A 12624-nucleotide genomic window follows, 5' to 3' on the forward strand; every position below is an offset into this window, starting at 1 on the left:
CACTGGAGCTCATCCTGGGACCTCCCTCTTTGCCTTCCTCATCTGAAGAGGATCTCAATAATAGCAATATGTAACTTTAACACCCCACAAATGTACGAATCCTTTGTCCTCCTTTTTAGCAACGCCACGAAGAGGAAGAATTAAACCACCACTGCAAATGATGAGTTCTGCAGAAAAACCTGGTGTTTCCAGAACGTTGGAACGCGAAGTGGACAATGCTGTATCGCATCAGTCTGAGTCACTTGCCGGAAGAAGTAAAGGGGATGATACAGAGAAAGTAACTCGAGTTTGAAAACATTTTTTAAAATAAATTTTTATCACGTTATTATAGAAATACATATTAAACTGACTTCTTTTACAGGCAGTGAGCGTCTCCTTTTAAGGCATTGCTTTTTTTAAAGATACCTTTTGTTGTTCTTGAACATATGGTCATTGTCAGGTGCAACTCATTTACTGTGCTGACAAAAAAATTTAGGGATATCCATTCAGTGTAACTCTGATTTACACATTCGGTAGAAGAATGGGCTTACAATCTTTTTCTTCTTTTTTAATTCTCACCCAAAGACATTTTTTTCATTGCTTTTGAGGGCTGGTGGGAGAGAAACATGAATGGTTGCTTTCTCATATGTGCCCCAACTGGGGATTAAACCCACAACCTGGAAATGTGCCCTGACAGGGGATCAGACCTGTGAGCTTTTGGTCCATGGGATGACCCTCCAACCAACGAAGCCACACTGGCCAGGGAGTCTTTGTTTGGTTATATTAATTAATGTCTATTATGGGGATGGTTCCGGTATAGAAATATGATACACAAGTGGAGTTTGTCATTAAGTATCTCCAAGTCTAGTGTGGGAATTAGACAAATTGATAAGATCACCATAACATTGGGTGTTATCAGATATACCTATGGGGTGCAGTAGGAACCTAGTGGAGGGGCTGGTGCCTACCCCCAGAGCTGGAGGGGGAGGGGGAAGGTCAGGAGAGTCTTTTTAAGGAGACAGAGAATGAGTTGATTTTGGGGAAGGTAAATGAAGGTTATGCAAATGGACAAGGGCATTATTCCAGGTAACTGAAGGGACAGAGCAGGGAAAGGACAAGAGGAAGCTGCCCCTCGGAGAATCAGGAAGTAATCAGAGATACAGATCAGTCGTAGATAAAGAACACCTAGTAGTTTTTGTTCCTCTGAAGGGTGAGGAGGTGAATTTCTCTTGGGCACACATGGACACAGAGGGTGCAGGGACAAGCCAAGAATGAGCACAAGTGGTAGGCAGTGTGGAGGGCCCGGTTTAAATCAGAGACTGAACTTGATCACAGCCTTGGTTCAGGAACCTATAATATTCTGTCAAAGCTTAGTGGCCTTGGTGTAAAGTAACACAGAATAGACGGTGATTTGAAAAATGTACATGGTTATGTGGCAGAAAGATAAAGGGTGCAAGAGGTGAAGGTGTTAGAAAAGCAGTTAAAGTGACGGTTCCAATCGTCCAGTTGAGTGTTTCTTTCCAGGGCACTTCAGGTCCGCGGTGTGGCACTGACTGCTTGGGGCGGTAAGCGTCCCGGCTGGCACCAAACCCCCTGCCCCTCACGGCTTCCTGCTCCTCCCCGGGGTGAAGACCCCTGGCAGGTGAAGTCGGGGGGAGAGCCAGGGTGAGGCACACTCTCCCGGTCTGCAAGGTTGTGTTTCTGCCAGGGACGCCAGGCTTCTGTTTGGTCTGGGAGAGTGTCTGTGGCCATGCAGAGAGGGAAGCTTGCTATATATATGTGTGTGTGTGTGTGTGTGTGTGTGTATATATATGTATATGTATGTATATATGTATATATGTAAGAAGTTACCTGTGTAATGGGCGAAACTTTACAAGACATTTAATGTTTTATAAAGTTTTCAATGCCTTCATGTCTATTAGTGAAAAGACAAAATAAATGCGTGTTATCAGATCAAAACAATAGGAGATGTGCCTTGGAGGGTCTCAGAAATTGTCAGTTACAGAGGAAGACAGAATTACTTTAGTAGTTATGGAGACATCAGAAACTTTGTAGGATCTTCTGCCTCCTTTCTCTGCAGTGAAAGTGACTTTCTCATAATGTAGAAAAGGCGGTGTTTGACAACGGGCATCACCTTGATGAGGTGCAGTTGCCACTGGAACAGCAGGACTCTGAACTGCACAGGTTCACTTGTGCATGGGTTTTGTTTTTGTTTTCATAAATACTGTAAATGTATTTTCTCTTAAGATTTTCTTAACATTTTATTTTTCTCTAGCTTTACTGTAATAATATGTAATGCCTTTAACATACAATATATGTATTAACCGACTGCCTACGTTCTCAGTAAGGCTTCCAGTCAGCAGTGGGCTATCAGCTAAGTTTTGGGGGAGTCACAAGTTATATGCAAACTTGGCAGAGTGATAGGTTGGTCCTCCTAACCACCCCCAAGTTGTTTTAGGGTCAACTATAAATAGAAATACTATCCAGCTTTTAATAGCAAGGCACATTGATTATGAAAGTTTTACTCTAACACTCTGACTTTTACAAGTTGTTTTCATGTAACACCTACTTCACATTTACATTAACATGTCTTCTGTGTTTACAGAAGATCAAAACTGCTGACGTCCTAGAAAAGACAGAAAATAAGGACACTGAATTCCTAAACCAAAATTTTAGTAAGTACTTTTTGGTGTAATCTCAGTGACTCTTATAACAAATATATGCTTCTCTCTATACTTCCCTTTTGCCTCACTGGCTTTCATTGATTTGTAAAAGAAAGATTTCTAATAAATGTATTCAGCTTTTTGCAAGGGACTTAGAGGTTACAAGGAATACAGAACAGTCTCTGTTTCCAAGATATTTGGGCTCGAGGGGGGCAAATGCAATCCATTAATTTCTCCCTCCCAGTATGTAAACCTTGATCAAAATCTATACCAAGTTTACCTTGCAGTTGCACCAAAAAATGAAAATACCATAAATTTGTTTTATTTAGATGAACCCCAGTATGTTGTTCCTGATTCACAGGCAGTAGGAAAAATAGAAAACTCTATGTAAGTATGAGAAAACCCATCAAATCTTTCTGCATATATTGTTACTTTTAGATGAACGCAACAAATTTAAAAGAAAAGGCCTTTGTAGTCTTAAAACAGACTATTGCTTCCAACATTAATAATCTCTCAAGTATTAAGATAGCACATTGGGGAATAGTCTATGTTTTATACTGATCAACCAACATAACTCCTTTCAAATTGAAACTTGAATGAGATTTAAAAACTAATAAAGTATGACTGTAAAGAGATGTAAACTAGTTTGGGAATATATAAATATGGTAACGATAATGGAACTTTTTCATCTTTGAGCAATTCTGTGGTAAATTTTAACTTTCATAATGACTTATGAACACATTTTCATGCTTTACTGTTAAAAAGTTGCTATCAATTAACATTGATAAACTTTTAAAAATCAAGGTCTTATATCAGTCATAGCTAATGTTTTGTGCTATGTTAAGCAAATGAATTTACTTTCCAGGTTTCCTGGTGTTTCCTACAACAGCCATGGAAATAAAACACCCTCTAAGTGGGCGTGTTGGACACCTGTAACCAATATTAAGTTATGCAATAAGCAAAGAGCAAGCCTTTCTTCACAAGGAGACGCATTTACTCAAGGTGAGGCATAGCAGTCGGCCCTTAAACAACGCAGGTTTGCACGGCACGGGTCCACTTGTGTGCAGATGTTTGTCAATACGTTTTGTGAATGTATCTTCTGTGCCTCATGATTTTCTTGACATTTGACCCCCAAACGACATGGGGTTCTCTAGTAAGCTAGAGAAAAGAATACATTATATAATGTACATGGCATACAAAATAGGTGTTAATCGACTGTTTATGTTATTAGTAAGGCTTCTGGTCAGCAGCAGGCTATCAGTTGTTACATTTTGGGGAGTCAAAAGTTCTATGTGGATTTTTGACTCTGTGGGGGTTGGCATCCCTAACCCTATGTCGTTTGGGGGTCAACTGTAGTTTTCTCTGTATGTAAAATAGTTCAGGGAGATACTCATTTCTTGAAATGCTTGACAATCTCTTTGGTTTTAACAAATTTTATACACTATCAGTTTATTAACTTATTAAGGATTAGTTTCTTTTTCCCACTAGATGTTGCTATCAACAAAAAAGTTACAAAACAAAAATTATCCTCTTCATTATCTGATGATAATTCCGAAGAAACAGGAAAGGTGAAATATAAGAAAGAAAGAATGCAGCATAACAAAATAGATACAGCAGAAGATATTTGCAAAAGAAGCGATCAACGACCCAGTCAACATTCAGAGCAGAAAAATATTGAAAATACTGAGCAGAGTGATTGGCATATTGAATCTGAAACTACTTTTAAGTCAGTTCTCCTAAATAAGACAGTTGAAGAATCTCTCATCTATAGGAAGAAATACATATTGTCAGAAGATGTGAATACTGCTGTTTGTGATAAAAGCCCTTCTCCTAGTAATAATGCAAAGAGTCACAGAAAATCAAGGAAAAGATTAATGTCTGAACTTAATGCCTGGGATTTGAAACAAAAAAAAATGGTGAGTTTTCAGTATGTTTTATTTCTGCATGCCCATAATGTGCCTGCTTTGTAACATACGAGAGTGAAAGGAGCTCGACTGGTCGCCGCGGAAGAACCTTTGTAACGCCTTGTTCCTGAACACGCCCGCATGGAACGCACGGCCGCCGGTGCGCAGCAGGCGCGCGCGTGGGCGCAGCGTGAATGCGCCCTGGAGGTCGCTTTTCCGTCTCTAGTCACATTAAATTTTCTGTTACACATTTTTCAAGTTTAAAGGTGAAATTAATTTTAGGAATACATATCTTTATCTTCAGTTACACCTGGCATTTAATGTTGTATTAGTTTCTGCCTTGGCTCTCTCCCACCCTGTCCCTCGGATTCTCTTGAACACGCGCGGAGAACTGTGTGTGCCTGCGCCTCTCAGACGGCGCTCGCCTGTCTGTCTAGTGAAGGGTTGTTTCTGGGGGGTTTTCCATTTTCAGCTGCGAGTGTCACGACCATCCCCCTCAGCCTTTGCTTTCCTGCATGGCCTAGCACAGCTTCGCACGTAGTAGCTTCTGAAGTATCGCTTGCGTTATTGCAGGAAAGTTTCACGAGGGTTTTCAAGGAAGGATGTAAGAGGGATGGAGGGATACCGTCTCCTGCTATCACTGTGCCCCGGTCGGAGCCTCCCCTTCTGTCCGCTCCCCTTCTGTCTGTCCGCTCCCCTTCTGTCTGTCCTCTGCAGGGCTCCTCCCAGTGCCCCTGTGGGCCGCACTCTGAGTCGCACTCTGAGTCGGACCGCTGCCCCTCCGCAACCGCTCCCACGGTCGTTTTGTTTTGTTTGTTTTCTATGGGGCGGGGTGTCACTTCTATCAAGATGCAGATTAAGAAAATTTTTAAATGATAATACATTTCTAAGACACTGCCAGTAATGTGATTTTTTTTTTTTTTTTGCTATTCTTTAAGGACCCAGGTATACAGGCTGTCATTTTCATGTATCTTCCAAAGTATTAATACCTGGTAGCCAACTTTCTAATTTCTAAATTTCTAAATGTAAAATGTTCACATATTGTAACATCTCAGTGTACAAATGAAATAATAATTTGCAATTATTGTACTTAATTAGGTATTACTTCATTTGTCTTGACCAGACTACTCTTCATTATTTTTAATCTGCAACTCACTTTTTGAGCCTAATTTGGCTGCTGTTTTTCTTTTTCTTTTTCATCCTCCCCTGGGAACAATGTTTTTATTTGCTATTAGAGAAAGGGGGAGGGGGAGGGAACACTGATGTGCGAGAGAAACATTGATTGCCTTCTTACACACGCCCGACTGGGGACCGAACCCACACAACCTGGATATGTGCCCTGGCCAGGAATCGAACCCACCACCATTTAGGTTTGTGGGACACCATTCCACCCAGTTGACGCACACCGGCCAGGGTGGCTACTTTCTTCTTGAACCAAATCCTCTTGGATTACTTTTTTCATGGTTCTTTGTATGCTGTTCTTTCTAGTCTTAGCTATTTAGTTCCTTTAGCCCCAGGGGAAGCAAGGTTTTTTTTGGTTGGTTGGTGATTGTGGTTCTTTTTTTTGTCGGAATACTGATCGGTTTTTTTAGTTTTAACTTTAAAACTGTTTTCTTTGAAATTTAGAATCACTTCACAGAATTTCCCTGAGCTAGTCATTCTTTTTTCCTGGAAACACAAAAATTTGATCATCTAAACTGTGTTCTGCTTTTTAAAAATCAACTTCCTGCCTTGGCCAAGTGGCTCGTGGGCTGGAGCGTCACCCCGGCCACCGAAGGCGGAGGTGCCATCCCTGGCCGGCCAGCGCGCCCAGGGGAGGCGACCTACCGACGCTGCTCTCGCACTTCCCTCTCCCCTCCTCCCGCTCCCGCCCCCTTCCTTCTTCTCTCTAAAATCGATAGACAGATCTTTGGGTGAGGATTAAAAAAATTTAAAAAAATCAACTTTGTGTTTTCAGAAGGTCTCTCCAGTCTCTCATGGCATCACTTCTTTATCAGGCACGACTTCCTGCCCTTCCCACGCATGGGGTCCTCTCCTCTGAGGTCTGTGTCGATCCTGTCTTTCTGTTCATCGAATAAACCCAGAGGATAGAACCTCTGTAGTTCAATGGTACAGATTTCCCAGATTGGCTCCAATTATACCAGAAGTTCTTAAATCATACACTGTTTTAGGGGAGGCTCATTTTTGATACATTTTAATCAAGCCAAACCTTGTTTTCATTATGGTAATCTTCAGAAGGCTAATAAGTAAAACTTTATTATATAGAAAAATATATGAATTTAAAAAGGTTAAAATAGTAAATTTTATGTTGCTATATTTATGTTTATGCTGTATTTTATTATAATTTTAAAAACACATATGCCTGATTCCCAGAAAAGTGAAAATAGCATCAAAAGAATTTACATCTTTAAGAAATATTGGTAGAGCTTTCTAAAATTATGCAGATAATAATTCTTTGTAGTTCCAGTTTTTTAAATATTAATACAGATTTCTTAGAGAAGTTTTAGGTATACAGGTGATCGGTTTCTCCTATCATTAACATCTTGCACTAATGTGGTACCTTTGTTACAAAGGATGAGCCAATACTGACACATTATGGTTAACTAAAGTCCATAGTTCACATTAGAGTTCACTCAGTATTGTTTGTTCTGTGTTTTCAAGGATGTACAGCAACATGTCTCCACCCCTACCGTAGCATACACAGTAGTTTCACTATTCTGAAATTCCCTTGTTTTCCTCCTGACTCCTTTCCTCCCTTCCCCCAGACTCCCAGCACGCACTCTCTCACTAGCTCCACTGTCGAGCCTTTCCCAGAGCGCGCACCGCGGAGACCATGCAGTACGTGGCTTTTCAGACGGGCTTCTTTCACTCAGCAGCGTGCATTGCACGTCCCTCCAGGCCTTTCCGGGCCCGATGGCTGCTCTTTTCGTTGCTGGGTAATGCTCCATCGTATGGATGTGCCAAGACTTGTTTATCTGCTCACCTTTTGAAGGACATCACGGTTGCTTCCTCCACATTTTGACAATTATGAATAATTATTTGACAAGTATGAATATGCATTTGTGTGTAGGTTTTTTGTGGCATAAACTTCAACTCATTTGGGAGAGTCCAAGGGAGAGTATTCTCATTTGGAAGAATACCAAGGACCATGATTGCTGAACTATATGATAAAAGTGTTTTGTTTTATAAGAAACTGTCTTCCAAAAGTGGAAAAAGTAGCTGTGCCATTTTGTATTCCAGTAGCAATGAATGAGAGTTCCTGTTCATCTAAATCTTTGCCAGTATTACCCTGGCTGGTGTGGCTGAGTGGGTTGAGCACCAACCTGCAAACTGAAAGGTCGCTGGTTCGATTCCCAGTCAGTGCACATGCCTGGTTCATGGGTCAAGTCCCTAGTTGGGGGTGTGTGAGAGGCAACTAATTGATATTTCTCTTGCACATTGATGTTTCTCTTTTCCTTCTCCCTTTCTAAAAATAAATAATTTTTTTTAAAAAGTATAAATCCTTGCCAATGCTGTGCATTATCAGTGTTTTAGATTTTAGCTTTTGTTACAGGTGCTGAGGCATCTGGTTGTTGTTTTAATTTGCAGCTCTCTGGTGACACATGCTGTTTGGGCACCTTTTCGTGTACTCACCACCCCTGTCTTTTGTTGGATTGCTGATTCAGATCCTTTGCCAATTTTTAAGATCCAGTTCTCTTCCTTATCATTGAGTTTTCACATTTTTTGTATAATTTAGATACAAGTCATTTATTACACTGTATTTTGCAGCTATTTTTTCCCAGTTTGTGGCTTGTGCTTTCATTTTCTAAAACAGTGTCTTTCACAGAGCTGAAGTTTTTAATTTTAACGAAGTCCTACTTATCAGTTTTCTTTTTCATGGATCATGCCTTTAGTGTTGTATCTAAAAAATCACTGCTAAACCCGAGGTCACCTAGACTTTCCCCTACGTTATCTTCTAGGGGTTTTATAGTTTGCATTTTATTTAGGTCTGTGATCCATTTTTTAGTTAATTTCATGAAGGATGTAAGGTCTGTGTCTGGAATTTTTGTTTTTTAGCATGTGGACATCAGTTGTTTCAACACCGTTTGTTTAAAAAGACTGTCCTTTCTCTGCTGAATTACCTTTGCTCCTTTGTCAAACATCAGTTGACTATAATTATGTGGACCTGTATCTGGGTTCCCTGTTCTGTTCTGTTCTGTTATTCTGTTGATTATTCTTTTGCCAATAGTACTGTACGGATGCTGCCATCTTTTTAGGAAGCCTGAAAGTAGGGTGGACTGGCAAAGTGTCAGTTCTCCAACTTTGCTCTTCTCCTTCAATATGGTGCTAGCTATGCTGAGTCTCTTGCTGCTCCATGTAAACTTCAGCATCATGTTGCTGATGACCAAAAAAATAACTTTCTGGGATTTTGACTGAGATGACCTTGAATCTATAAATCAAATTGGAAAGAACTGACATCTTGACAGTATTGAGCCTTTCCATTTATTTAGATTTTTTTTTCATGAATCATGTGGTGTTCCTCATACAGATCTTGTGTGCTTTTTTTATATTTGTAGCTCATCCCATTTTGGGAATGGTAATGTAAATGGAATGTAATTTCAAATTGCAATTAACTGTTACTGATATATAGGAAAGTGATTGGCTTTTATCCTCTCACCATGCTATACTTGCTTTTTAGTTCCAGGAATGTTTTTGTTAATTCTGTAAGATTTTCTACATTGACAATGATGTCATTTGGGAACAAAACAGTCTTATTTCTTCCTTCCCAATCTGTATCCCACTTATCCTTTGCTCGTCTTACTGCATTAGCTAGAACTTCCAGTGTGATGCTGAGTAGGGGTGGTGAGAGCAGACTTCTCCTTGCTGCTGACCTTAGTGGGAAAGCATCTAGTTTCTCTCCATTAAGTATGATGTTGGCTGTGTTTTCTGTTTGTAGAGGATGTTGTCCTGTGTTCCTAGTTTTCTGAGAGTTGTTATCATGAATGGATGGAAATGGGATCTGGGCAAATTTTTTATTCTTCTGTTGACATGATCATGATTTTCTTCTTTATCCTATTAATATGATGGATTACATTCATTCATTTTCAAAAGTTGATCCTTCTTACCTCAAATAAATTCCTCTTGGTTATAGTAGGCAGTTCTTTTTATACATTGTTGGCTTTAATTTGCTAATATATTGTTGAGGATTTGCATCTATGTTCATGAGGTGATAGTGGCTTCACAGAATGATTTAGGGAGTATTCCCCATGCTTCTGTCCCCTGGAAGATTGTAGAAAATTGGCATAATTCTTCTGAAATGTTTGATGGAACCCACCCGTAAACTGACCTGGGCCTGGTGCTTTCTGTATTGGAAGGTATTAATTATTGATTCAATTTCTCTGTGAGTTTTTGTAGAATTTCAAGGAATTAGTTCATTTAATCTAGGTTATCAAATTGTGGGCATAGAGTTGTTCCTAGTATTTCTTTATTATCCTTTTAATGTCAGTGTGATCAATAGTGATCCTCTTTCATTTTCGATATTAGTCATTTCTGTCTTTAATATCTGCTTCTTTTTTCTTAGTTAACCTGACTAGCGCCTTATCAATTTTATAAATCTTTTCAAAAAACCAACTTTTAGTTTCCTTTAGTTTTTTATATGATTTTTGTTTTTCCATGGATAGAAACTTTTAAAAAGTAGTATCTACAGAACACTCTGCACAGTTCTTTCTATATGTTAAATAAGACTTATCCTGACTTAGTTTACTGCCTAACAAAGCCCAGACTTATTAAATAATTTTGGACCCCCTTTATTTCCCTTTGTGATTATACATAGAACCGGAATTAAAAAAAATTTTTTTCAGCCCTTATTTTCATTGGAAGGTTAACTTGTAGAGTGCTTAAGTACATTGTAAATTGTTTCAGAGAGAAAAGTCAAAAGGGAAAGGACTTACTGTTGCAGCAGTTTCCTTGACCAGCCAAACCAGTGAGCGATGCAAACCGAAGGGTGGTGCACAGTCTGCAAGAAAATCAAAGGGGTCTGTGATTAACAGGTATGTTCTTAAATTTCAGAAATGAATATTTTTCTGACACATACAACCAGTTTTACACTGTTTTAAGATTTTCAACATGTTAAAACAATGTAACTTTCCAGTAGAAAATATATACTTTTATAAATAGTAGCTACTTAAATTAGAACTAAATTTGATATTAGACATTTTAGTATCAAATTACATTTTATAAAGTATCAAAAACATCATATTTATACAGCATACTATTTCAAAAATAAATCTTTAGGATACAGACTTACAGGAATTTTTTATTGAGCCTACTGATTAGTAAAATGAAGAATATTTAAATATATTGCTTAATGAAATGAAATGAAATTTAAATGGGCTGAAATGAGTTACTTTCATATAGTAAATGTGTATTCCATTCACATTTAAATTTATTCCAGTCCTATTATAGGGCATGAAAAAAATTACTCTCGTGGCAGAAGCATTCCATTTAAATTGCTTGGCACCTCCTGCTACATGAATGAATGGAGTATTATTGTTGCTGTTCACTATGAGTGAAGCTGAACAAATATGAGACTAGTGCTGTCACATTTCAGCTATTTATAGCACTCTGAATGTAGACTTACTGACCTTACAGAAAATGCCTTTTATGAAAAACATTCTACTGATATTTAATTGCTTTTATAATTTTGACAAAACTTTTTTTACAGTGGTTTTTCAAACAAATCTGATCTACAGCTCAGTAAGGTAGGTTTCATTTATTGACCCCGAATATACACATAGTTAAACTCTACGGTAGCTGACTGTAAACACTAAAATAGAATAGTGGTAGGATGGAATTCGATGTGATGTTGTCAGCTATTGAAAAGCGGATTAAACTAACGACTGTTTAGTGGCAAGTACTCGAAGAAGCTCTCTAATCTGCTCTTCAAAGCAAAAGCCCCATTACACGCGCGTATGATACTTTTACTTTATGATTCAGTGTACCTCCATTTTTTTCTAGCTATTGCTGTCTCTCTCCTGACAATTAGATACTTCTTAAATCCCCATTTTTGTTAAAAATCATTATTTATCCAGGCTTAAACTATCAGTTATCTTTTATTTATTCCTCACAATTACTTTCTCCACTTAATTTCAAATTTTGAGGTTTACCTTTTGTAAGTTCCTCTTGAATCTTCCCTCTCCTGCCTGTTCCAGTGTCCTGTTTTTCTAGTTTGAGTTCTAAATTTCTAATCCCTGGATTACTACAATAGCCTTTAATGTAAGTCATGTTGCCTCTAGTATTTCTTTGTGCCAATTCATTCATGCCAGCTGTTTTCTTTCTAAATCGCACAGCTTCAAGCTTGTCACTCATTCTCCCGTTCAAAACCTTTCTCTGATCCCTGTTGCTTATTAAGTTGAGTGTGGAGAATTAGTCTGGCTCCCTAGTCCCTTCAGAAGTCGTTCTTGTTTCCTAGTGGTTTCCTGGGCATGTTTGGTGTAGCTGAAATACAACTCGAGATTCCTCGAAGTGTTCATCTTCTTTTTCTTCCACCTTTGGAAAGAATTTGGAACTGGCTCGGCAGGCCCTCGCCTTTTCTGATTGTGAAAACTTGATTCCTCCTTGCAGGGATTACTTGAGTCTACCTTCTTTACAAAAAGTTTCCGAGGTACTCTGATTCAGAATCCAAATGACCAAGGATTTTGAGTCTGCACGATTTCTTTCACCTTTTTGATATTTACCTCACTATTGCAGTTCTTTTTTATTTTGTAACACTTCAGTCTTTCCCAAGAGCGTAACTGTTCAGTCATCTTTGTGTCTTGTATAACACCACCTTTGCTCATCCTTGTATCTTCTTTAATATAGTTGCTCACCGTTGTATCTTCTGAAATACCTAGCACACACCCCCATGCAGAAGATGAACACATGTATCTGAACACTGGCAGAAATCATACTAAAAAGGTTAAGTCAGTGATCAGAGAATTAATAGAGAGAGAAACTTTTTGGAATAATGCAAATCTATATAAAATAGCCAAAAGAAATACTAAAAACTGAAGGCGAATATGGCGGTGGCTTGATTAGCTGGAGCGCAGTCCTGGGCACCA

General features: G+C 38.8%; 1 protein-coding gene across 1 annotated transcript in view; it reads left to right on the forward strand.

Annotated features, from left to right (window-relative positions):
* Positions 1-12624, forward strand: part of SYCP2 (synaptonemal complex protein 2) — a 52950-nt gene that overhangs the window by 22616 nt on the left and 17710 nt on the right. The window contains 7 exon segments of the mRNA XM_045833132.1: positions 120-277; positions 2585-2654; positions 2972-3029; positions 3508-3644; positions 4131-4558; positions 10448-10575; positions 11250-11286. Coding sequence (XP_045689088.1) covers positions 120-277; positions 2585-2654; positions 2972-3029; positions 3508-3644; positions 4131-4558; positions 10448-10575; positions 11250-11286 — 1016 coding nt within the window.

Source organism: Phyllostomus hastatus, unplaced genomic scaffold (assembly GCF_019186645.2).
Source record: "Phyllostomus hastatus isolate PE091 unplaced genomic scaffold, TTU_PhHast_1.1 phas_contig_17, whole genome shotgun sequence".
NCBI classification, from domain to species: domain Eukaryota; kingdom Metazoa; phylum Chordata; class Mammalia; order Chiroptera; family Phyllostomidae; genus Phyllostomus; species Phyllostomus hastatus.